At 55.6% G+C, this 25,255-nt stretch overlaps 2 protein-coding genes across 2 annotated transcripts in view; one reads left to right on the top strand and one right to left on the bottom strand.

The window, feature by feature from the left end:
* Positions 1–13,351, top strand: part of IDH2 (isocitrate dehydrogenase (NADP(+)) 2) — a 16,744-nt gene extending 3,393 nt beyond the window's left edge. The window contains exons 2-11 of the mRNA XM_049614288.1: positions 6,725–6,816; positions 6,922–7,087; positions 8,655–8,815; positions 8,907–9,050; positions 9,732–9,868; positions 10,045–10,196; positions 12,031–12,143; positions 12,318–12,415; positions 12,508–12,600; positions 12,999–13,351. Of these exons, the coding sequence (XP_049470245.1) occupies positions 6,725–6,816; positions 6,922–7,087; positions 8,655–8,815; positions 8,907–9,050; positions 9,732–9,868; positions 10,045–10,196; positions 12,031–12,143; positions 12,318–12,415; positions 12,508–12,600; positions 12,999–13,083 (1,241 nt within the window). The 3' untranslated portion in view covers positions 13,084–13,351. The remainder of the gene's footprint in view (positions 1–6,724; positions 6,817–6,921; positions 7,088–8,654; positions 8,816–8,906; positions 9,051–9,731; positions 9,869–10,044; positions 10,197–12,030; positions 12,144–12,317; positions 12,416–12,507; positions 12,601–12,998) is intronic.
* Positions 13,352–13,492: 141 nt separating this feature from the next.
* The window catches only part of ZNF710 (zinc finger protein 710), a 16,035-nt gene continuing 4,272 nt past the window's right edge, over positions 13,493–25,255 (bottom strand). Inside the window, exons 2-4 of the mRNA XM_049614287.1 lie at positions 21,609–21,800; positions 20,955–21,129; positions 13,493–17,377 (exon numbers count right to left, since the gene is read on the bottom strand). Of these exons, the coding sequence (XP_049470244.1) occupies positions 17,211–17,377; positions 20,955–21,129; positions 21,609–21,800 (534 nt within the window). The 3' untranslated portion in view covers positions 13,493–17,210. The remainder of the gene's footprint in view (positions 17,378–20,954; positions 21,130–21,608; positions 21,801–25,255) is intronic.

Below are 25,255 nucleotides of genomic sequence, written 5' to 3'. Positions count from 1 at the left end.
GATGGAGGGGTGCCTGATGGAGGAGAGGAGTGTCTGATGGAGGAGTGCGTGATGGAGGGGTGTCTGATGGAGGAATGCGTGATAGAGGAGTGTCTGATGGAGGAGTGTGATGGCAGAATGTGTGATGGGGGAGTGTCTGATGAAGGAGTGAGTGATGGAGGAGAGCCTGTTGGAGGAGTGCCTGATGGAGGAGTACACCTTTGCTTGTGGGAGAAGCAGAGAGGGAAGAGTTCCGAGCCAGGCAGAGGTCAGGGGAAGGGGGTCAGTGACAGATGAGGTCAAGCGTTGTGGGGACCACACATTTTTGAGGACTTTGGCCTTTACTCTGACTGAAAAGAGAAGTTTTGCAAGGTTTTGAGAAGGGCATTGTGGCCTGATTTACATTTTTTTAAAGCTTTTTTAATCTTTAAATTATTTTTTTAATGTTTAGTTTTGAGAGAGACAGAGACAGGGTGAGTAGGGAGGGTCAGAGAGAGAGGGAGACACAATGTGAAGGAGGCTCCAGGCTCTGAGCTGTCAGCACAGAGCCTGACATGGGGCTGGAACCCACAAACTGAGAGATCTGAGCCGAAGTCCATGCTCAACTAACTGAGCCACCCAGGAGCCCCCCCCTCCCCCCAATTTACATTTTAACAGACCCATTCTGGCTTCAGGGTCCTGGTAGGAGGGCGTAGTCATACTCTGGCAAGGTTATTGGCCCTGGGGGTGGCAAGAAGTGGTTGGATTCTGGATGCATTTTGAAGGAAGAGCCGATAGGATGTTTCAATGGTTGGCACGTGCGTGTGAGGGAATGGGGAGGAGGGAAGGATGACCCCAAGGAAATCTCTTCCAGATTTGCTGCCCTGCCTTCTTGAGCTCCCAGGAACTGGGGGCTTCTCCCCACATGCTGCTGGGCCACGCCGGCTTGGCGGCTTCTTGGCTGACAGCCAGGGCAGGCATGTGGTTACGCACTTATTCTTGGGGGTGGCCATCTTGGGAGGGACCTTTAGCCTTGAGTTTGGAGCAGCAGGCCGATCCTGAAACGGGCGCCGGGTTTTGAAATCCTTACTTGGTGTTGGGTGCTCGGAATCCCAGACCGGGAGGAGAGTTGGCCTCCCGGACTCCCTGTGGACTGGTGTAACTCCATCCCACACTCTGGCCAAGAGGCCAGTGTGCAACATGTCATCTGAAAATGTCACGGTGGCTGTCCCTTGGAAGCTTTCAGGGAGACCCCCGTGCTGTTCCTTGGGTTTCAGATCGTTCGTCATCTCTTGTCACCCAGAGAGGGGTGGACGATGGGGGTGGCTCTGCCTTATTGGCTGAACCACACACAAGGTCTCCCACTCTGCTGCCTTGGGGCCTGTGTCCTCTGGAGGGTACGCGATAGGCCTGGAATCTTTGTGTAAAATCTCCTGGGTTGCTTTTGTTTTGACTGGTTTAGATTAAAATTTTTTAAGTGTTTATTTTATATTTGAGAGAGAGAGAGAGACAGAGACAGAGAGACAGAGTGTGAGCAGGGGAGGGGCAGAGGAGAGCCGGAGACAGAATCTGAAGCAGCCTCCAGGCTCTGAGCCGTCAGCACAGAGCCCGACGCGGGGCTCGAACTCACGGACCGCGAGATCACGACCCGAGCCGAAGCGGGTCGCTTGGCTGACTCAGCCACCCAGGTGCGCCCCTTGACTGATTTAGATTTTTAAAAACTTAAAAACCGTTATTTCTTATTTTTATTGTGGTAAAAATACTGCATAACACAAATTTCCTGTCCTAGCCATTTGTAAGCGTGCCATTCAGTAGTGTTAAATACTTTCTCACTGTTGGACAACCAACCCCCAGAGCTTCAGCATCTTGCAAAACCGAAACTCTGTAGGTACCCGTTAAACAACAGCTCCCCATTCCCTCCTCCCCCAGCCGCTGGCAACCATCATTCTACTTTCTGTTTCTGTGAATTTGACTGCTTTTAGGTACCGCACGTAAGGAGAATCAGACGTATTTTTCTTTTTGTGACTGGCTTACTCTTCACATACTGTCCTCAAGGTTTATCCCTGCTGTTGCTGTGGCTTGTGTCTGCATCTTGCTAATTTTTAAGGCTGAATATTCCATTCTATGTACATACCCACGTAAAAAATACTCCACTTAAAATGTATTGACTTTCTGGGTAAGGTACGGGAATTGCGCAAAGCTTAGGCGATGTGGTTATGAATTCCTTGCCTATTTGTCACTGCTTCTAATTTATTTTAAGAGTTCAGAACTGTTCATCGTCGCTGGATTGAAAGTGTGTGGGAAATGTGGCCGTGTTGTTTATATGAGTATGCCACAGTATAGGTCTGCTGGCCATCCCAAGGGCAACTGGTTTTGTGGAATTTGAGACGAAAGAATGAGCAGCAAACGCTATTGAGGTAGGTCCAGACCCATCGCTGTTGCTCACAATGGCGGCACTTCCTTTTTCAATTTCTGAGCAAGTACATCCACATTTAAGTGGCGGGGAGCCCAGTCTGGGAGAAGCTCGAAACTGTGAACATCGTTTAACCTTTCGGAGGAGCGTTTTTCTTAGCCCTCCTGGATCCATTTCCAGAGTCCTGTTCTCTCGAAGGCTCATACCACATTCTGTTTTTCCCTTCGTTCCTTGAGGGACACTGGAGTTGTTTCCACCTCTTGCCTATTGTGAGTAATTCTGCTGTGGACGAGGGTGTACAGATATTTCTTTGAGACCCTGCTTTTACTTATTTTGGATAGATATCCAGAAGTGGGACCGCCGACCAATATGGCGGTTCCATCTTTGATTTTTTGAGGAAGCACCACACCGTCTTCCGTAGCAGCTGCCGCACTGTCCATTCTCACCAGCTTCTCCACATGCTCACCAACACTTGTTGTTTTCGGCTTTGGGGTTTTTGGTTTGGTTTTGGTTTTGTTGGCAGCCGTCCTTGTGGGTGTGAGGTGGTATCTCATGGTGATTTTGATTTGCATTTCCCTAACGATGAGTGCTGTGGGACAACTTTTCATACGCTTATTGGTCTTTTATATATCGTTTTTTTTTGGAGAGATGTCGATTCCAGTCCTTTGCCCCTTTATTAATTGGTTTTTGTTGTTGTTGTGTTGTTGAAATCGCCCGATTTTAAAACCTTGGTCACCAATGAATATGCTTTTTTTTTTTTAAATTTTTTTATTTTTTTTAATGTTTTTATTTATTTTTGAGACAGAGAGAAGACAGAGCATGAGCGGGGGAGGGGCAGAGAGAGAGGGAGACACAGAATCGGAAGCAGGCTCCAGGCTCTGAGCTGTCAGCACAGAGCCCGACGTGGGGCTCGAACCCACGGACTGTGAGATCATGACCTGAGCTGAAGTCAGACGCTCGACCGACTGAGCCACCCACGCGCCCCTGAATATGCTTTTTTAAAATCGCTGCGTGAGCCAATCAGGAGTCTCTGCTGCTTTGGCTTCCGTGTCCCCCACGCCCCCGGTTCTGGGAAGGACCCTTTCAAGGAGGCTGTGCTCCTGACTTTGATAACTGGGCTGCTTGCTCTCTCTCCGTTATCTGTAGGTTTTCCCTTTCATACTCACTCCTTTAGGCCAGGAACTATTATATTTTTTGGTGTTTCAGGAAGAGGTGCTTAGCGCCTGGTTGTAAATAAGTGGGCCCTGTGGTCTCTGAGGGTTTGACACCTGCAGGCACCACAGGGAGGGCTGCCTGCTATGATCGTGACATTGAACTCCCAGATGGAGCTGGGTCTGAAGCCCAAAACTTGAGTGGAGCCCAGCGAGGCAGAAACCTTTAAGACTGGCCACAAATGAATTCTCCTTAGGGATTATGATTATGGTAGCTTCAGTACATTAAAACAACCTTGATTAGCTCTCATGACATTAACTCATAGGAGATGCTCTTAAAAACTAAGCTAGCTTGGGGCACCCGGGTGGCTCAGTTGGTTAAGCGTCCTACTCTTGATTTCAACTCAGGTCATGGTCTCACGGTTTCTTGAGTTTGAGCCCTGCATCGGGCTTGGCACCGAATCTCCTTGGCGTGGAACCTGCTTCGGATTCTCTGTCTCCCTCTCTCTGCCCCTCCCCTGCTCATGCTCTGTCTCTCTCAAAGATAAACATAAAAAAAAAAAAAAAAAAATTAAAACAAAATGAAGCTAGCTCTTCAGTGGCCCAGTAGACTTTCTGCGAGTCCTAAAGCCCTTTCCACTCAAGCTTCCAGCCCGGAAAGGTGAAGGAATTCTGCGGCTTGGGTCCAAAGGCCCCTGTGCCTCCTGGAAAGGGGGGCGGAGAGGTGCCGGCTGAGCTCACCTTGTCCTCCAGGGAATGGAATGTTTGGAGTCTGTGTTTGCCTTCTGCTTCTCCATACGTGACCCGCTGAGGGTGTCCAGAGGCCACACTGGGGCCAGAGACCCGGGATCAGTCCTGACATTGACACAAGCCACGCTTCCTGGGTCTCATTTGTCTTCCTAAATAACCTCCAAGATTCCTTTTATTTTTTTTAATTTTTTTTTTTTCAATGTTTTTTTAAATTTATTTTTGGGACAGAGAGAGACAGAGCATGAACGGGGGAGGGGCAGAGAGAGAGAGGGAGACACAGAATCGGAAACAGGCTCCAGGCTCCGAGCCATCAGCCCAGAGCCCGACGCGGGGCTCGAACTCACGGACCGTGAGATCGTGACCTGGCTGAAGTCGGACGCTTAACCGACTGCGCCACCCAGGCACCCCCAAGATTCCTTTTAGATTAAGAAAAGAAAAAACAAAAAAACCTGTTTGCACATCTTTGGGAGATTATTTTTAGATTAAAAAAAATCTGCGCACGTGTTTGGATAGTGAATCATTTCGCTGCACATAATTCACCTTTTTCTTAGTGGGTTGGGGAGGTCAGCACGAGTCATGGCTGTGGTGTGTGTTGTAGGGCAGTGATATGTGGGGATCTGTTGGGTTTTGGTCACTTCTGTTTTAAAATTTTTTAATGTTTATTTACTTTTGAGAGAGAGAGAGAGAGAGAGAGGGAAAGAACATGTGCGCGCGTGTGCGTGAGCGCGGGGTGGGGGGGGAGGTTAGAGAGAGAGGGAGACAGAATCGCAAGCCGGCTCTAGGCTCCGAGCTGTCAGCACAGAGCCCGATGCGGAGCTCGAACCCATGAACTGAGAAATCGCGACCTGAGCTGAAGTCAGACGCTTAACCGACTGAGCCACCCAGGCGCCCCAGTCACTTCTGTTTTAAACGTGCTTAGGTGGTCATGCTTTTTCAGTGTCAGGGCCTGCTTTTCGTAGACGTCCGTTCCTTGCTGTCCACCTAGCAGATGTCACTGCTTCTGACCGTTGGTGTTTTTAAGTGAACGTCCTAATCCTTTCTTCTGATTCGCCGTCTCGTGTCTGGTGAGGCGGAAGATCCGCGACATCTGTAAGGATTGTGCGTAAACCTAAGAGTAAATGGGCCCTAAGCGAGGGCGGAGGGGGCTCTGCTGGGGACAGAGCCCAGTCAGTTCTCAGCTGTCTCACTCCGGCCCGGGTGTCAGCGGTGAGCGAGCCTTCTGATGGTCGAGGCCTGGCTGTAGGTTTTGCACCTGTCTTGTTGCCCTCCCTACTCTGCAGGGGCTGTTTCTTCCCAGGCCGTGGGTACCTCCGTGCTACAGGCTAAGGTTCGACAAGTCTCGCTCAAGGTAGCCTGCACTGATTTAATTGGATGGGTCATTTTCTTGAGTTTTCTTTGGAATTCACTTCCCAGACTGTTGGTTTTCCTCATGAGTCAGACTTTCCTTGAAGAGCCTCCCCCGCCCGGCTCCTGTCCTCCTCCACTGTCGCTTTGGACCTTTGATGCTTCTCCGGCAGGACTGGCCAGCCTGCCAGCTTGGATCCAGGGTTCGGAGTTGCATTCTGGGTGCCCTAAGCCTCTGCTTGCCGCTGAGAAAGTGTGAATCCTGGTAGCTCTGTTGTCCTCAAGCTGTGTCACCTTTGGCAGGAAGCTGGCAAACTCTCCGAGCCTCAGTTGCACCACATTAAAAAAATTTTTTTAGTGTTTATTTATTTTTGAGAGACAGAGACCAGAGCACAAGCAGGGGAGGGGCAGAGAGGGAGAGGGAGACACAGAATCCGAAGCAGGCTCCAGGCTCTGAACTGTCGGTGCAGAGCCCGACACGGGGCTCCAACCCACGAGCCGCGAGATCGTGATCTGAGCCGAAGTCAGACGCTGAACCGACAGAGCCACCCAGGCGCACCTAAAGTGGAGATAGCCATATTCCCTTTGGGAGTGGTTTGAGGATGAAAAGGAATCACGCAAAGGGGGTAGGGGAGCACGTCAGGCACAGAGGAGGTGCGAGTGCAGTTTCCGTCCCCACTTGGATTTAGTCGGGCTCTTGTAACAAGGTTACGAGGAAACTCACAGAATCGCTGGGGTTGGGCCACAGCGCCTGCCCTCGGAACTGGGTGGCGACAGCCTGTAGGCATTCCCTCCCCTACTTGCTCCCGGACAGGTGGCCCTGCTTGGCTCTGGACCTCTGGCTCTTGGGCTCCTCTGCCTTCAGATTCAGGCCACCATCTTTCAGTCCTAGCTGGCCCTCCTCAGTGGGGGGTCCGGGTCCCCCCCCCCCCCCCAGGCGGCCCGGCCCGGGAGCTGGTCCTGCCGAGGGGGAGTGAGTGTGGGTAACCGAGCCCTGGCTGACACTGCTCTCCTGGGTGAAGGGCAGATCCCGCGGGGGAGGAGAGGAGCTCACCCAGAACACCCCCCCTCCCCCAGAGGTATGATGCGCCGTGTTGCCCGGTTCTAGATGCCGACAAGAGGATCAAGGTGGCGAAGCCGGTGGTGGAGATGGACGGCGATGAGATGACCCGGATCATCTGGCAGTTCATCAAGGAGAAGGTAGTTCCCTCCCAAAGTGGGCGTTCAGCCCCCCGCGCAGGCCCCCTCGTGCCCCTGAGTCACAGTCATCTGGGCTGATGCCTTGCCCTGGTCATCTGTTTCTAGCTCATCCTGCCGCACGTGGATGTCCAGCTCAAGTATTTCGACCTGGGGCTCCCAAACCGTGACCAGACCAACGACCAGGTCACCGTAGACTCCGCACTGGCCACCCAGAAGTACAGTGTGGCTGTGAAGTGCGCCACCATCACCCCCGATGAGGCCCGTGTGGAAGGTGTGAGGGTGCGGAGGCAGGTGGGCTGGGGGCGTGGGGGCCGCGACACGAACCCCGTCTCCCTGCGGCTTCGCGGGAGGCGTTGGGGCCGTGGGGTTTCCTGCAGAGGAGGCTGGGAGGGCCGGTGAGGGGCTGGCACCCACGTGGGGTGCGGCAGAGCCGAATCCAGGCCCGTGGCGTTGCTGCTGTGCCGCGCGGCTCTGGCCAGCACCAGTAGGTGTCGTGGGCCACAGACACGTTGCCGAAGCCGTCAGAGGAAGGGCAGCCTCCTCGGGCGCCCCTCTCGCCTCCTGGACTGTCCTGCAGGCAGGTTTACAGAGACACCTCGGGGCCACCTCTGGCCAGCGGAGTGCCGCGTGTCAGCTTGTATCTTTCAGAGCCGCAGCGGGCTCTAGGGAGCGTCGCTAGTGTCTTGCCGCTGTCTTGGCCTTGCGGGTCTGTCCCCTGCCCCCTGCGGCCGCGGAGGGGTCTCAGAGAGGTGCGCTCACCAGGCTTGGACCGGCTGCCGGTCCCTGCTTCTGGGGAGCACTTTTGAGGGTTTCCCGAAACAATGGCACCGGTACGTGGATAAAGGGGCCACGTTTGGAAAATTCGAGAAAGGGTCGCTCAGGGGTGTGCAGAGCTCTTTCTCTCTGCCTGCGTCCCACGGCACGAGGGAGCTGGAAGGAAGCATTCGAAGCACCTTTCCAAACACTCCAGACCTTCTTCCGTCTTTCGGGTTTGTACCTGACCCTAGGGCATTGGGATCATTTAAGTGCTAAGCTCTTCTTTGTGGGGTTTCTTTTCATTTCTCCTGAACCCTGGGATTTCTGTACCCCTGTTTTATGGAGAAGGAAGCAGAGAGCCAACAGTCCCGGTAACGTGGGCTGGACTCCACGGCTCGTGGCAGTACTGAGGCCTGCCCTCTGGTCTTCTGGCCTCTGTCCAGCGAGACGCCATACTGCCAGAGTTCATCAGACCGAGCTATGTCCACGCATGACGCGGGAAAAATACACTAGCTGAAGGAGCCCCGATGTGCCAGGCACTGTTCTAGGCACTTTACATAGAGGTTTATGTAATCCTGACAGCAACCCAAGATGCTAGGTATTTTTATCAGTAGTTTCATTTTATAGCTCAGGTTAACTCACTGGCATAAAACTCACAGTTGCAGGTGGTGGAGCTGGACCTTGAACCCAAGAAACCTGATCCCGGAGGGGCGCCTGGGCGGCTCAGTCGGTTGAGTGTCCGACTTTGGCTCGGGTCATGATCTCACAGTTATGGGTTCGAGCCCCGCGTCGGGCTCTGTGCTAACGGCCTGGAGCCTGGAGCCTGCTTCGGATTCTGTGTCTCCCTCTCTCTGCCCCTTCACCAGCTCACACTCTGTCTCTCTCTTTCTCTCAAAAAGAAATAAACATTAAAAAAAAATAAAAAAGGAAAGAAGTATGGTCCCAGAGCCCATATACTTCTCTTTTAGACCTTCCCCAGGGTGATTTTTAGGGCTCCCATCTGGCTGCGTTCTTGCTTAGGGTTCAGATTTTGGTTGGAAGGTGGGGGCTGCAGTGGGGTCCCTTCACCTCTGTCCTCCTAGAATTCAAGCTGAAGGAGATGTGGAAGAGTCCCAACGGAACCATCCGAAACATCCTTGGGGGGACCGTCTTCCGGGAACCCATCATCTGCAAAAACATCCCACGCCTCGTCCCCGGCTGGACCAAGCCCATCACCATTGGCAGGCACGCCCATGGCGACCAGGTTGGCCACGGCAGGAGGCGGGACTTGGCTCTTCCTGGCCTGGGCCCCTCGCTCAGAACCCCTGGCCCGAGCCGTGCTCTTGTCTCTGCAGTACAAGGCCACAGACTTTGTGGTCGACCGGGCCGGCACGTTCAAGATCGTCTTCTCCCCGAAGGATGGCAGTGGCGCTAAGGAGTGGGAAGTGTTCAATTTCCCTGCCGGTGGCGTGGGGATGGGCATGTACAACACGGATGAGGTGAGGCCCTGGCGGGTGGCTCCTGCGTTCCCTCCTCCCTCTGGGGCCGCTTCGGGTTGGTGATGCTCACTACTCCCGCGTCAGTGGCTTGAGGAAGGTCCGAGGCCCGTGAGCCAATGCATCTTGGCTGTGTTTCGGGGGGACCAGTGCATCTTGGCTATGTTTCGGGGGGACCTGCTGTGGACCTGGTGTGGAGTGAGGCTGGAAGACAGACCCCCGCTTAGCCAGGTACCCCCGCACTCACTCCCTGACACACCTCTGGGGGCGTGTTAGTTGTCTGGGCTCTTGGCTTAAGCAAGCTGGATAAGCAGTCTTTTCCCCTTCCCCGTCTCTTGGCTTTTCGTTCCTTCTGCGGTTGGCCTCATTCTCAGGCTGTGACCAGTGACCACCGGCAGCTCCCGGCTTACCCCTGCCGACTTGGTTACCCTGTCAGAAAAGAGCCTCTTTTGCTCCTGGTTCCAGTGAAAGTTCCAGGCCTGGCTCACATGACCCTCTCTGAGCCAGTCACGGAGGGCTCAGAGAGGATAGGCTGGGACGCGCCGTCAACTCTAGAGACGGGCTGGTGGGCTGCAGGAGTTAGCTTTACCCCAGCCGCACGGCCTAAGACCTGGGGAGCCCAGGGAGGGCTGGTAGCCCGCGGGCCGGCCGGGCCCCACGCCAGGGACCTCTCTCCCCCCGCAGTCCATCTCGGGTTTTGCGCACAGCTGCTTCCAGTACGCCATCCAGAAGAAGTGGCCGCTGTACATGAGCACCAAGAACACCATCCTGAAAGCCTACGACGGGCGCTTCAAGGACATCTTCCAGGAAATCTTTGACAAGTAACAGCCTCTCCCTTTATTCCTTCCCAGGGATCCCACAGCCCTTCTCTCCTGTCCCCCCGGGCCCCTGTCCTACGGGGAGGCCGCCGTCCCAGGGCTTTCGGCTCGGCTCGAGGAGAGATCCTCAACCTGGCAGCCTCCCGCCCTCTCCCCACAACCGGCCCTTTTGCTCCCAGGCACTATAAGACCGACTTCGACAAGAATAAGATCTGGTACGAGCACCGGCTCATCGATGACATGGTGGCTCAGGTCCTCAAGTCTTCAGGCGGCTTCGTGTGGGCCTGCAAGAACTACGACGGAGATGTGCAGTCGGACATCCTGGCCCAGGGTATGCTGGGAGCACCTGTTCCCCAAGGGGTGGATTGTCGGTCTTCTCTGGCTGGGGGGATTTTCAGACCCCCTTCGTAGAAAATGTGTCCAGTGTGGCAGCGGGACTGGGGCCGGCCGCCTCATTGCAGGGTTCCCCGTGGACAGCAGGGGGCAGGAGCTCTCCGGCATCTGAGGGAGGAAGGGTCACCAATTAGGTTTGGACTGGTGTATTACTAAGGCTGCTGTTACAGAAAAAGGAGAACCTAGGAATTCAAGTTCTAAGGGGCCAGGTGCGTCAGCTCTGAGGTTGTTCCTGTCCACGAAGCCAAGCGACTGTGCCTCCAGGTTTGGGCCAGGGTTGGCTCCAGTAGAAAAATGGTTTTGAGCACAACCGGGTACGTTTCGAATTACAGAGAATTCGTTTTGCACAGTCAACCTGTTGGCTGTAGGAGAATACTGGGGAAGACGGCAGAGCCCCAAGCCCTAGAGCGTCCTCTAAGAGATAATTCAGATTGCAACATAAAGCATGGATGAGACCGTTAGAGAAGTAGCCATAAGAAATAGCCCGATTGTGCCCGGCTGGCTCAGTCAGAAGAGCAGGCAACTCTTGATCTCAGGGATTGTGGTTTCCTGCCTCAAGCTGGGTGTAGAGATCACTTAAGAAATAAAATCTCAGGGCGCCTGGGTGGCTCAGTTGGTTAAGTGCCTGACTCTTGATTTCATCTCAGGTTATGATCTCACAGTCGTGGGATTGAGCCCTGCGTCTGGCTCCACGCTGGGCCTGGAGCCTGCTGGAGATCCTCTCTCTCTCTGCCCCTCTCCCTACTTGCGTGCACTCTCTCTCTCTCGAAAAATAGAATAGAATAGAATAGAATTCTAAAGTAAAATCTTAAAAAAAGAAAAGAAGAAATAGCCCAGTTGTGTTGGGCACAAGAGCAGCGCCCCCACAAGAGTAGGGAGTAGACAACGTGTAGAGCAGAGAGTGGAAGAGAAACAAGGGTACGTGAGATGGTTTGAGGTCTAGCTCCCGAGAAGGAAGGTGACGCCCACCCCGGGGTTGCAAGGAGAATGCATGAGAATTCCTGACGTTTCATAAAACCTTGGCCTTTATTTCAATAAGTGTGGCAGTGGTCCTCTTACTAGAACAATTCCTATCTCGGATGGAAGGACGAGAAGCCATAGCAGACAAGAGAGAGGCATGAAAGTTGCCCTTAAGTAAACAAGGAATGGGTGAGTGTGAAGGTCCAGGAAACGTGGAGAAGGGACCCCTTCCCGAGTCTCAGCAGCAGAACTTCTCAGACAATGAATTTTCCTGGAGAAGTTTTTCGCTTTTTCTTTCTTGGGACATACACAGTTCTTATTTTGGTGCCATGGGGTGCTTTTGAAGCCCAGGAGACCTTGACAATAGAAAAGGTTGACGTCTGGATTTGGGAGAATTTGGAGATAAGTCACAAAGCTTTGAAGTAGCCTGCAAGAGAGGCACACAGAGGGATCGTTGTGATGTAGCTGGTGGCAGGCTTTCTGCTTTCTGCGTGAACGAACCGTGCGGTTGCGAGCCAGGCTGGGTGGGCAGAAGTCCTGGGGTCGTGGGCTCTGGGGGCCCCAGGCTCTGGGAACCCAGATGTATGTATAGGCTGATGATAGCCACCTTTGAACGCCCCCCTGCCCTGTGCTGGGCTCTAGAGACCCACGACAAGGGTGGGCAAGCCCGAAACAGTGGCTGTCCTCCTGGGTGCCGTTGGGGGTCACGAGCTGAGGGGGTCTCCTCCCAGCAGAAGGGCAGGGGGACTCAACCCCGGTGGTCTGAGGAGGGTGGGTGCCGGCACCGAATGGAGGGTCTTTCCACTCTTCAGGCTTTGGCTCCCTCGGCCTGATGACGTCTGTGCTGGTCTGCCCAGATGGGAAGACCATCGAGGCTGAGGCCGCTCACGGGACGGTCACCCGCCATTATAGGGAGCACCAGAAGGTGAGTGTAGGGACCATGGTCGCGTGCCCATCTGTCCCGGGGGCTCAGAACCCACTGGCCCTGAGGGCTGGGGGGATGGGGCTGGCCCGTCAGCCTACGGGTGGGCGGTCGCGTCCGGGTGGCCCCCTTGTCGGCCGGTTCGGCTCCCGATCCCCCTACGACCCCCGCCCCCAGGGCCGGCCTACCAGCACCAACCCCATCGCCAGCATCTTTGCCTGGACGCGTGGCCTGGAGCACCGGGGGAAGCTGGATGGGAACCAGGACCTCATCAGGTGAGCGGAGAGGGAGGGGCCTGAGCTGGCCCAGGGCAGCTTCTGGGCGGGCTCTGTATCGCCGGGGCCTCACTCTGGCCTGACCCCTGCAGGTTTGCACAGACCCTGGAGAAGGTGTGTGTCCAGACGGTAGAGAGCGGAGCCATGACCAAGGACCTGGCGGGCTGCATCCATGGCCTCAGCAAGTGCGTGGCTGGTGGCAGAGGGAGGGGCTGGCCTTCTGGGACCTTCTTCCCTGGGTGGGAAGAAGCCAGAGGACCCTCTTAGAGGCACCTCCCCGCTCCTCATCCTCAGGTCAGCTTAGCTGCCAGGGGCCTGGGGTGGGCCAGGTCCACAGCCCTGAGACCCTGTGAGTTTGCCCCCATCCCCGAGGCTAGGGGCTCAGAGCCTTGCCTTCACCGTCTGTACAAGTGTCTGAAGTTGTGTGGCCCTTTGGCGACGGGCTCTAGGCAACCTTTGCCGCGCAGCCTGGGCGTGCCACGCCCCACGGGCACGGGAGGGCAGCTCCTCGGGTGCCCAAGTTCAGGCTCTGCCCGGACCCAGGCTGGAGCCGCGCCTCACGTGAACGGTGTTCTCTCGGCAGCGTGAAGCTGAACGAGCACTTCCTGAACACCTCGGACTTCCTGGACACCATCAAGAACAACCTGGACAAGGCCCTGGGCCAGTAGTGGGGGCGGGGCGCGGCCCGCAGCGGGCGGGCCGGGGTCGGGGGGCAGCGGGCCGCGGCTGAGCCTCCCGGCCCCTCTCAGGAGGCCTTTGTAGGGGACGTTTTTTATAAGCGAGATGTTTTTAAGAATATCTGTGTGTTTCCCCTCATGGTGATGTGAGGCAGGAACAGCGTGTTTTACCTCAGCCAGTGAGTTTTGCATACTGTAATTTATATTGCCCTTGGAACACATGGTGCCGTATTTAGCTACTAAAAAGCTCTTCACAAAACCGTCTGCTGTGTTTGTGCCCGAGGGAGGAGGCGGCCTGGCCCGGGGCCCCAGAGAAAGAGGCCCTCAAAGGGCCGGTGGATTCCGCCCACGTCCCAGGCCTCCATTCACAGGGGCCACCGTGAGGCGAGGGGACCGGGCAGCAGGGTGAGTGTCCTGAATTCTACGGGAGCCGCCCGGCCAGCCGCTGGGCCTGTGGTGTGCAGGCCTGAAATTACCAAACACGATCCGGTTCCTATATGCTGATCTCCACTTGGGGATTGTTACCACTTCCTGGTAGATTCTGGTTACGTTGCCATTGATTGATCGATTGATTTTTTTGCTTGGTTAGTTTTAACCTCCTAAAAATCTTGAGACCTCTTTCTTTACCCTTTGCTTGGTCCTCAGAATGGGTTCCACACAGCGGTGGCTTCACGGCCCTCTGCACGGCTGCCTGGGGCTCGGGGCTGGGACTGTGAATGGAGGTCCCGTGTAGTCTAGGCCCATCGGGGTCCCTAACTTGGGTTCCTCCTCGCCATTCTTTGGCAAAACCAGAAAAGTAAGATGGAAAGTTGCAGTAAAGCAAAACAGATCCAACTTGAAGGGCTATCTTTTTGTGCAGGGAATATATTCTACTTTTGGTGTCTCGATGCTGGGGGCAGGGAAGAGTTGTGCCATTTTCACCTGATCTAACAGATACTTGGCGACCCAAAGTCCATTTCCCCAGTTTCCAGGGTTGGGGGCGGGGGAGACTCTCATAGCTCTTGAAACTGGACAGCTGGGACCCTCGGTAGCTTGGAGATGAGTTCCAACCGCCCCTCACCCTGGTGGCCTCCGTGTATTTGAAGGACCGCGCGTCTGCAGTAATCATACTGAACTCCCAGGGCTGTGGGAAGAAAAGCTGGGCTCTGCTTGAGGGCCCAACTCCTGGGGCAAAGCTCAAGGTTTCCGGCCCCTTCTTGCCCGTCAGTAGGAAGGGCTGGCAGCCTCGGAGGCGCAGTCTGGCGTCGTGAGCTGGCTTCTGTCCTGGTACCCTGTCGGTGGGTCAAGAGGAGAAGCGGCTTTTCTCTGCAAGTGGTGGGAATTCTGGGGCCTTGGCCGCAGCCCTCCTCTCTTGGGCTTGGAGCGGCTCCCCGTAGGCGCCTGGCCCTGCAGGTGGCCATTCCAATGCCAAGGATGGTCTGAAGGATGGTCTGCGTTTCTTCCCCTCCTCGGAGAGCAAGCGATGGATGCCCTGCTGTGTGGGGCAGGGCAGCTTTGTTGGGAGTTCCTTCTGGGGGAGGGGTGAGGACCAAGTCCCCAAGAACCACGGGAAGAAGCACTCACAGTCACCTCGCTAAAGAATATTCATTTATTTATAATTATTGCTAAGTAAACTTCTCTCTTAAACGGGAACATAAAAACACAGTAGGGCTTTGCACAAGTGGAATTTCTAAACAGTTGGTTTGTATACACGTCAAAATAAGTTAGAATGGAATTCGTCCAGGAGTTTCCAAGTCACCCAAGAGGCCGCACGCCTCTCTTGAGAGGTTGGGGAGGGGTGAGGACAGGAGCCTTGCTGAGACCACCCCCCAGCTCAAATTGTTTAAGTTGTGCTGTTTCTTTCTCTTAGCTTTGCCTGGGTCCAAGGCACAGGGCAGGGGGCGTTCAAGTATTGAACCTCGCAGAGGGCCGAGCTGATGGCAGGGCTGGGGGAGGAAAGGAGAGCCCCGCCCTGGGGGCCAGACCGTCTCCCTTGGGTTTCCAAGACCAAGGCCACTGCGCTGGCAGGAAAGAGGAGGAGGAGGAGGAGGAGGAGAAGGAGGAGGTACAGGGTTCTTTTTGGTACCAGGGGAGAAAGACATTGTGGGAAGAGGTAGTTTGCAGGGGGTGATGCTTCTGCTCAGCAGGAGAAAATGTCTTCTACAGTGACGGGGTCACTGCCACCTGAGGGTCATCATGGCGGGCACCTGGGGGGCTGGGGGGGGGGCCTCGGGGTTCTGGAGGGGAAAAGGCTCCTTTGAGCCCCCAGTCCTCTCGTTTGTTGCCTCTTAGCATGAGCTTAAGCAGAGAAGGAAGGGGCACCTGGCTGCCTGATCCCGAGGCCACCTTGTCCTCCCCTCAGTCCTGATCACAGCCACCCTGAAGCCTGGCTTGGTCCTTCACTAAGGGTACAGCTTTGGGGGTAGTCAGCTGCATTTCAAACTGGTCCCCCCCCCCCCCGGCTGTTCCCCCTCCTTTCCTGGTTTCCGGGCCGAAGTTGGTGGCTTCACCTCCTTCGTGCCTTTGGGGACAGCCCTGCCTGCCCCCTCTCCACTGAGGCCTCAGGAGGCGAGTGGGCAGGAGTCCGGGTGCCCTAGCATTCCTGAATGTACTATTTCATGCCCTGGGCCTGTCTTCGGTTCCCGGGGCAGGAGCTGGCGTGGGGACAGAGGCGATGAGAGTAGGCAAGCAAGGGAGGGAGCTGTCGGCTGAGCAGAATCGAGCAGCCTTGGCCGCTGAGGTGGGTGGTGCAGAGCGAGTCACTGGCTGGAGAGGCCGGGCAGGGGCGGAGGGCCTGCCCAGCTCTGCGTCCTGCCTCTCGCCAGGGCCCGAGGCTCCCTGCCAACCCCCCTCCGCGCCGGAGTCCTGCCTGGCGGGCCACCGGAGCTCGGGGAGGCGTGAAGCGCTCACGGCACACAAGGGAGCTTCCATTTGGAAAAAGAAAATGATCTCCAGCAGAAAGAATAGGTGACAGAGTTGGAAAGGAAAAAAAAAAAATAAATTACCTTCAAAATACCCCTTTTGCTCAAAAATTTTTTTATCTCTATGGTCTTCATTTTCTTTTTAACTATGTTGTTCTTTCTGGGAACCTGTTGAGTCTTGGCTGTCCCCATCCTCAAAATGGATACTTGTTAATAATAAAATACTCCAGCCACCCCCCAGGTGGTCCTTGGCCTCCTCTGGGGACAGCCCCTCTCAGTCCCCGTGATCCCTTCGCTGTGCCCTGCCCCTCACTCGAGGGGGCCCCCATCTGTCTCAGTGTGTGCCCAGCGAAAGGCACATCCCAGCTTTGTTCACATCGGGGGACCCTGGTGCGGGGACCAGTTCAGCACAGAACCGGATGACATTTGTTGAAATCCACTTTAGGGACACCCACTTTTAAATGGCTGGAGGGGGGGCCTTCTGGGGGTTGGCTGGAGCGGGCATTCGCCGGGGGCCGGGCTACACCCTGCTTTCCTAAGGCCAGGACCGGGGCGGCATGCATGCCTGGCTGGAGGAGAGCGCGGGAGGCACCAGGAGGTAGAAGGCAGAGGGCCCTGCCTGGCTGTTTATGGACAAGGTGGGGAAGGGGGGCTCTGGGGCCTGGGCTTTTGGCGGCCCAGGGGCTGGTGAGGGATCAGGGGGGCAGTGCTGACCAGCACAGGAGCTCAAACATCCCTAGAGGCAGGAGTTGGTCCAGAGGAGAAACAAGGCAAGACTCACGTTCTCTCTTCCTCCAGTGCCGGGACCCCAGGAGGAGCGGACAGGAAGCGATCAAACCCCTCCCCACTGGCTGCCCCAGCTCGGCTGGGCCCCTGGAGAGGCCCAAGGACCCGTGCCCCTGTGGCCTATCCCCCAACGGCCCGATCAGCATTCCTCCCACCCTCCCACAGCAGCAGGCCAAGGAGACCCAGAGCTGGGCCTCCTGTGCTCTCCTTCCTCCCCCAGATGCCTGGGGCCTGGGCCTGGTTCACAGCTGAGGCCAGTAGTACAGTCTCCATTTGGTCTACGGGTCCCGAAGTGGTGCAAACGACTCCGTGGGAGGGGAGGGCTCGGGACAGCGGGGCAGTAGCTTTCTCAGCCGCGGGAGGTGCGCCCGCGGCACGTGGGTCTCCCCCCGCGTCCCAAGCCCTCCTCGCCCTGTGGGCGCCCGGCTTGTGCTATAGCACGTTGTAGTAGGCCATCTCCTTCATGGCCTGCTCGGTGAGGACGCTGGCCTCGGTGCTGCTGTGCACGCCAGCGTACGTATAGGCGTTCTCGAAGTCTTCCGTCTCCTGCTGGCTGTCGAGCTCCGAGGGGTCCGTGCCCGTCAGCTCCATCATGGGGTCTGCAAGAGAGGCGCGCGTGAGGCCCGGATGCCGCCTCGTGGGAAGAGCCGGGCCCTTCTACACGGAGGCAGAGGACCTTCCTACACGATTTCCTAGTCATTGCTTCCAGAGGATTCTCAGCTGCCTCCCTTCCTGCACGGAGAGGCCCCCAGGCTCCCTGTGGCTTCTCACCTGGGTCACCAGACCTGAGCCCTAAAGTTGTGTGGGTGGGTGCAGGGCTGGCCTTGAACTTTTCTTTGTCATGCCTCTCTTGCCCCTCCTAGGGGGTCCTCTGCAGGATCTCTTGGCCACATGCAAGCCTGCTGCCCTCTGTCATATTTCTGCAACACCACTCGCTTAGCATGAACTGCACGCGTGGTACTTCTCACGAATACTCCCAGCAACCCCATGTAGGAGATCAAAAGGAAGTTCAGAGAGGTTAATCAACTTGCCAAAGGGCACCCAGCAAAAGCACTGTTGTTTTGTTTATTTTTGAGTGAGCGAGACTGCGAGCAGGGGAGGGGCAGAGACAGAGGGAGACGCAGAATCCGAAGCAGGCTCCAGGCTGTCGGCACAGAGCCCGACGCGGGGCTCGAACTCACAAACCGTGAGATCGTGACCTGAGTCGGAGTCAGACGCTTAACCAACTGAGCCATCCAGGTGCCCGAAAGCACCGTTGTTTTGATCCACTGTTCTGCTCTGCCTCAAATGGCGGGAGGGAGGGGCGCCTGGGTACCCCAGGTTCAACAATCAAAAATGTCTCCAGACTCAGCCAAACGTTGGCAGACTCACCCCCAGTGGAGAACCAATGGTGTGAGGGTAACCTCACCCCTTACCGACAAGCGGTTCAGGAATGAATTCAGGCCAGTGAATCACGAGGAAAGGCCTGTGTGTGAAATCTCTGAAGTCACCCAATTCTCACTGGTTTCCTAGAGCAAAAGGGAAGAGGCTCTTACTCTCCCCACTGGTTGTGCACAAGGAAGCACAGTGCCCTGATGACTGTTGGAAGCCATTTTGTGACCATGAGGAAAATCACAGCTAATGCCTCAAACAGACGGAGGGAGGCTCCCCGCCCCGTGTCATTATTATGGGGCCGAATCAGCCAGCTCTGAAGAAGGCCAGCCTGAGTGTGCGTGTGTGTACGTGCACCCAGAGCATCTGACACACTGTGAGTCTTCCTGACTGTCAAGCCTGAGCTTCTCAGATCAAGGTTATACGCGAGAGGCAGGCTGGCTTGCGTCCCAGCCATTCCAGTGTCAATCACCTTACTCCCTGGTACAGCCAGCAAGAAAGCCGTCCTGCACATTCCTGGTGACTGACCTCACGGGACACAGCCTGTGCCTTCACCACCCCCTGGGGACAAGGTGTGCAGAGACCTCTGTTTCCAACGCGAAGAGTTCTTCTCCGCTCCCTCCCGGTAGGTTAGATGCATGGCAGGTCTGCGGGGGGGCAGGGGCTCTCAAACTCTACCGCACAGAGAATTATCTCAAGTGCTTTAAAGTGCTGGCGCACCTGGGTGGCTCAGTCCATTGAGCGTCTGACTTCGGCTCAGGTCATGATCTCACAGTTTGTCAGTTCGAGCCCCGCGTCGGGCTCTGTGCGGACATCTCGGAGCCCGGAGCCTCCTTCAGATTCTGTGTCTCCCTCTGTCTCTCTGCCTCTCCCCTGCTTGTGCTCTCTCTCTCATAAATAAATAAACATTAAAAAAAAAAAAAAAAAAAAAACAGTCTATAAAGTGCCTTAAAGTGCCGATCCTAGGCCATATAGCCAGATCAATTACATCTGAATCTCTGGGGTTGCGACTCCGGCATCAGCATTTAAAAAATTCCCCGGGTGCTTCCAATGTGCAGCCAAGTTTGAGTGCCAGTCCTTTTAGAGTCTAGATCGAAGGTTCTCAAAGGGAGGTCCCTGATCAGCAGCCTCGGTATCCCCTGAGAACTTGCTGGAAATGCAAATTCTGCAGCATGACCCAGACGTACAGATGCAGACACGCTGGGGGTGGAGCCCAGCCAGGTGTTTTACAAGCTTCCAAGCGGTTCCAGTGAATACTAATGTCTGAAACCACCACCCTAGCTCCTTGCTTCTGAAACCCCACCGTGCAAACAAACCGCCCTGAGATCTTTTTGGAAATGCAGATTCTGACTCAGCAGATCTGGGGTAGGGCTGAGTCTGCAGTTCTAGCGGGATCCCAGGCGATGCCCACCCGTATTGTTGGTTCTCGTACCACACTTTGCGTAGGAAGAGGCTACAGAGGGCACCGGCCTGCAGCCAACAGGGTTTCATCCTTGCCCCCAAGAACAGAAAACTGAGGACGCCTGTTTCTGCCAGAAAACCCAGGCCACTCCCTGGTTAGCTGCTGCAAAACCGAATCGGGATTATTGCAGGCACCCCCCAGCATCTGACGGACTGCTCATGAGTTAAGTCCGGGCAAGTCAACTCACCCCTTCTTGTCCAGGCATGTTCCCGGCTACCGTGTCTCAGAAGGTGCACCACAGAGTCAAATAGCTCCTGACTGTACAAGGAACCTCCCTGAAGCGCCATCTCTTGCTTCCGGTAGAATGTCTAAAGTGCCTCCTCCCCTCAGTAAGGCCCGAGAGACTAATGTTTTCCACTACTGACAAGTGTTGAGGGGAGAGGCTATCACTAACCTTACGGATTGGACAACAAAGAGCCTACGAAACCTCCACCCAGCGCAGGGGTGAGGCCCCTTACCTGAGTACGTGGGCTACATTCTCTTTGGCAAGCACTACGGGAGTGTGATGGAGCGCATTACACTCTTTGCCTTGGCTGCTGGGATGCTCAGAGCTCCCCAGGGATGTCCACTGACCCTCCCGTGGTACATCTGGAATTGTGACCTCACCTGGCTTCCCTCATCTTTCCAGCGGCTATTTTCCCTTTTGTTAATTTCTTCCCCCTCCATTTATTTTAAATGTCATCTTCTAGCCGTCCACATAAAAGTGCCTGTTACCGCCTGTGCGTTGTGATCTTGCATGAGTTACCTAACTGCTCTGTCCTCCAGTCCCTGCATCTCAGAAATGGGGATAATAACAGAGCCAACCTCACCGTGAGGACCATGTGAGTTAATAAAGGCCTGGCACACAGTTAGCACTTGATCAATATTACTTATTATTTTTGGGGTGCCTGGGTGACTCAGCCGGTTAAGCGTCCGACTTCGGCTCAGGTCACGACCTCACGGTTCGTGGGTTCGAGCCCCGCGTCGGGCTCTGTGCTGACAGCTAGCTCAGAGCCTGGAGGCTGTCTTTGGATTCTGTGTCTCTCTCTCTCTCTCTCTGTCCCTCCCGTGCTTTCTCTTTCTCTCTCTCAAAAATAAATAAAACGTAAAAAAAAAAAAAAAAGATTATTTATTCGTATTTATTATTGTTTATGTGGGCCCACTTAAGTCCTCTGAAGAATACATAAATATCCCATCATTATCACCGTGACGACCTTCCAGGGTGCCTCCTCCCTAGACCTGAGCGCATCCCAGTGAGGCCTCTGGCCTGGCCAGCCTCCCCACGCCCCTAACCGGCCAGGAGGCTCCTGAGTGTGCCGTGACAGCGCTGCTCCCGCTCCGTCCGCTGCGCGTGGCCCACCCACCTTGGCTGTCCAGGCCGATGTCCATGACACCATGCTTGACCTTCATGTGCCGGCTCAGGTTGCCCTTGAGGTTAAACTTGCTGGAGCAGTAGGGGCACTTGAAGGGCTTGCTGCCCGCGTGCAGGTGCATGTGGCCCAGCAGGTTGTACATGCGGTTGAAGGACTTCCCACACACCTGGAACACACCGACTCCTGAGCCCTCGGGGAGCCCGCCGTCCCCGAACCCCCTGCCCGCTCCCGCCTCCCCGGTGCAGCCGGAGTCCCCATCGCTATGCAAGGCACTCACTCTGTCCTTTTCCCCTGTGACCCCAGGGGCCTGTGAGACAGAGTGGAAGCCGCTCCTTGCTGGTCACTGTACCACCCTCCCTGGGCTGGGGTTACCAGAAGCCCAGGGCCCGGCTCTCCGACCACACAGAGTCCCACGCCTGGGCTCTTTCCCTGGGGCTGTGCGGGGACCTTCACCCTCTCCCCAGCTTTGAAAAAAATACAACCGCAGCAGCTTGTAGGCTCTGAACCCTGGCATTTTCACCCCAAGCTGGGCTCCCCTGCTCGTGCTGGCCAGGCCAGCTCTGAGTGGGTCTCAGCTGCGGCCGTCGTGCTGGCTCTGGGCTGCCCGTGGGGACATCCCGCCTTGGGGCCCCGACAGCCTGGTACCTTGCATTTGAATGGCTTCACAGGCGAGTGTACAATCATGTGCGTCTTGAGGGTCTGCTTCTGCACGAAGGTCTTGAAGCAGATGTGGCACTGGTAGGGCCGGACGCTGGTATGGATCAGCATGTGTCGCTTCATGTTTGCCTGCAGGGTGAACTCCCGGCCGCACACCTCGCACTTGAACTCCTTCACGCCCTGGCGGGGGTGGGGAGGAAGGGGTGATGGTCAGGGCCACACGACGGGCACAGCCTCTGGAAGTGTGTGTGTGTGTGGACCATAGTGTCTGAGTGAAATGACTTCCTGGGGGTGTTCTGAACAGGGACCATGTGTTTAAAGTGGGGGAATGTTGGGGCAGGGCCACTTACTCCAGGAAGTCCTCCAGTCATAGGCAGAGACTGGCTGGGCCTCATGGTTCCTGCCCACACACCCGCTGTCTCCTGCTCACCTTGGCAGGTGTACCTGTAGGTTTGCACCAGCACACCAAGGCGAATGTGTTCATTCATTCATTCGTTCATTTCATTCATTCATTCATTCATTCATCCAGCAACTATTCCCTGGGCACCTGCTACAAGCCAGCATCACACACACCAGGCACCAGGGACATGTGGCCAAGAAGGCAGCCGTAGCCTGGTGGACTGTCCTCAGGTCAAGAGCATGTGTATGCGTCTTTCCCCTCAGTCCCATCCTTCAGTGGTCTTTCTGGTTCACGGACCCCTTTGAGAATATGATTAAAAGCATGGACGCTCCAGGAAAAATGACACTCGAACCTGAATACAAGAATTCCCAAACCTCTGGAGCCCATCCACTTGACCCCATGAGAGTTCTGCAAGCTTCCCTGGTGATAAGAACCACCTGAAGTTCTCATTACCCATACAGCCTCTCAGGAGACTCCTCCTTGGAGATCCCGATCCAGTGGGCCCAGGAATTTTTAGTCTCAGCAGGTCCCCCAAGTGATTCCCATCATTGAAGGAGTTTGGGACGCTCGGCCCCAGGAGACAAAAATTCCAGGGGAAAACCCTCTGGTTTGACTGTCAACATGGTCTTTCGTGGTCTGGAGGTGACCCCCAGTGCGGGACAGGGTGCTGTGGGCACAGGGGGTCTGATGTATTGTCCGGGGAAGAAAGGACAAAAGTTGGGGGCTCATCTCTTTGCTGAGTCAGTAACTTAGAAGATCCCCAGTAGGACAGACACATGTCTGTGGTCACAGCTGCTGTCCCAAGTGCTTATTGGGGACAAAGTTTCGTATCATAATGTAACGGTGCCTGTGTCTCTTTCCTTTAGCAGATGGGGACACGTCATATCGCGGGTATGCTTGCTGGACACGCTGAAGAGGTGTCTGACCACCAGGGGGCCCTGCCCCGGGGCCGCCTCCCGCCCAAGTGCATGTTGCACACGTTGTGCAAATTCACGCCGATGACAGAGCTATGTGCGACTTTCTTAGCCTTTGCTTCTTGTTTTCAGTTTTGCTTCACAGTATTATTTCTCTTTGGACGCTTTGCAGACTCGTGGGGGTTTTCGGTAGAGGAGAAAGACGGTACGAACGGGGCACGAGTGCGTATCACTCTCACCCTCACCCCTGCTCTGCTTTTAAGGCTGAGCTCAGACTCAGCTTCAGAGTCCTTCTTAACACGACACTTCCGCAGCCCTACCAGCTGACTGGGGGGGGAACAGCTGCCATAAAACCTACAAATCATCTCCGCGCCGGTAGAAAACGTTCCCGGGGCAGGGAAGGCCTGACAGGCCCTCACTCCCGCACTCACTGCCGTGTGCACAGGAGAGGTGAGGACACAGGCTGGCCCTGGAGGGTCCCTGAGGCTGCCACGAGGGAAGGTGGGAGCTGTGCGCACATTCAGCGTCAAAGCGTGAAGCTGGTCGGATGTGGGGTAGAAACGATGGGGCAGCCTAAGTGCCAGAGAGGGGCTGGGGGACCCGAGAGGCCTCGTTCCGTCTGCCTGGACAGAAGGACCTCTGGGAGGGGGGGGGCAGTGGCTGAAGGGACGGGAAGGGCGGCAGGGGACAATGGGTCAAAGTTATGTCTAAGGGACATAGTGGAGCAGGACAGCGTGTTCCATCTTCTAGCCCCACAAACCACTCTGCCTCGTTTGGCCATACTGGACTTCTCCACAACAAGTATTTCCCCTTACGTCTGCTCTCTTTTCAAACGAAATGTATTTTGGGGCACCTGGGTGGCTCCGTCGGTTAAGCGTCTGACTCTTGGTTTCAGCTCAGGTTATGATCTCACGGTTTCACGGGTTTGAGTCCCGCGCAGGGGGGGGGGGGGGGGGGCCGCGGGGGGGGGCCCAAAGCCACCCTCGGGGGGCCAAGCCCCCGGCTCAGGAAGCAGGATGCTAGGTTCCGGGGCCCGGTCTGGGAAGGGGTGGGGGTGGTCTCAGCTCTGGCTGAGAGTGGAGCCTGCTTGGGATTCTGTCTTGCTTTCTCTCTGCCCCTTCCCCACTCATGCTGTCTCTGTTGCTCTCAAAAGAAAGAAACTAAGAAAGAAAGAAAGAAAGAAAGAAAGAAAGAAAGAAAGAAAATTAAACTTTTCCTAAAGGGAAGGCACAGGTTTTGATACACTTTTGTAATTACAAGGAGAAAGGAAACCTTCTGTATTTCTGTCATGTCCGTTGCCTTGGGGCCTCGACCCTCCAGTCTAAAATAGGAAGGAAGGGCAGGCTGCTTCAGTGGTTCTCCAACTGTGTTCCCTGGGGCCTGCAGGGGTTCCTCAAATATTGCATTCAAAAATTTTTATTTTATTTATTTTTTTTAAATGTTTATTTATCTTAATTTTTTTTAACGTTTATTTATTTTTGAGAGAGGGAGCAGGTGAGAGTGGGGGAGGGGCGGAGAGAGGGAGGCAGAGGCTCTGAAGCAGGCTCCATGCTGTGGGCACAGAGTATCCTGGGGGGGGGGGGGGGGGGGGGCTCCCACAAACCCGGGGGGCATGACCGGAGCTAAAATCAAGAGCTGGATGCTTAACCGACTGAGCCACTCAGGCGCTCCCAAAAATGTTTATTTTTGAGAGAGAGAGAGAGAGAGAGCGAGCGAGCATTAGCAGGGGAGGGGCAGAGAGAGAGGGACAGAGGATCTGAAGCGGGCTCCAGGCTGACAGCAGAGAGCCCAATTCTGGGCTCCAACCCGTGAACCATGAAACCATGGCCCGAGCCAAAGCTGGCTGCTCAGCGGACTGAGCCACCCAGGTGCCCCTCACTCAAAACTTTACAAAGCAAGTCTTGCTATTAAAAAACCCCCTAATTTCAATTGTATTTTTTCTAATACTCATCCAAATAAACACGGAACTACAAACATAAGAAAAGTTCATCCGCGTAGCATCTAAATTAGCACCTAGATGATCTCAAGCACTATTTTGTAAGCACCGGGTGGAAGACCTACAGGAGGGACCTCAGATCTGGGGCAGGGCCCTTGGGAAGGGCCCTGGCGGGGTGAGGGGTCCTGGGAAGGAGAGGGGAGGGGCCCTGCGAGGGAGGGGATGGGTCCTGGAGGGTAAGGGGGGAGGCGCCCTGGGGGTGAGAGGGGCGGGGCCCCAGGAGGGTGAGGGGATGGGTCCTGGAGGGTAAGGGGGGAGGCGCCCTGCGGGGGAGAGGGGCGGGGCCCCGGGAGGGTGAGGGATGGGTCCTGGAGGGTAAGGGGGG

Source organism: Panthera uncia (assembly GCF_023721935.1).
Source record: "Panthera uncia isolate 11264 chromosome B3 unlocalized genomic scaffold, Puncia_PCG_1.0 HiC_scaffold_2, whole genome shotgun sequence".
Lineage (NCBI taxonomy): Eukaryota > Metazoa > Chordata > Mammalia > Carnivora > Felidae > Panthera > Panthera uncia.
This window is presented reverse-complemented; position numbering and strand designations above follow the sequence as displayed.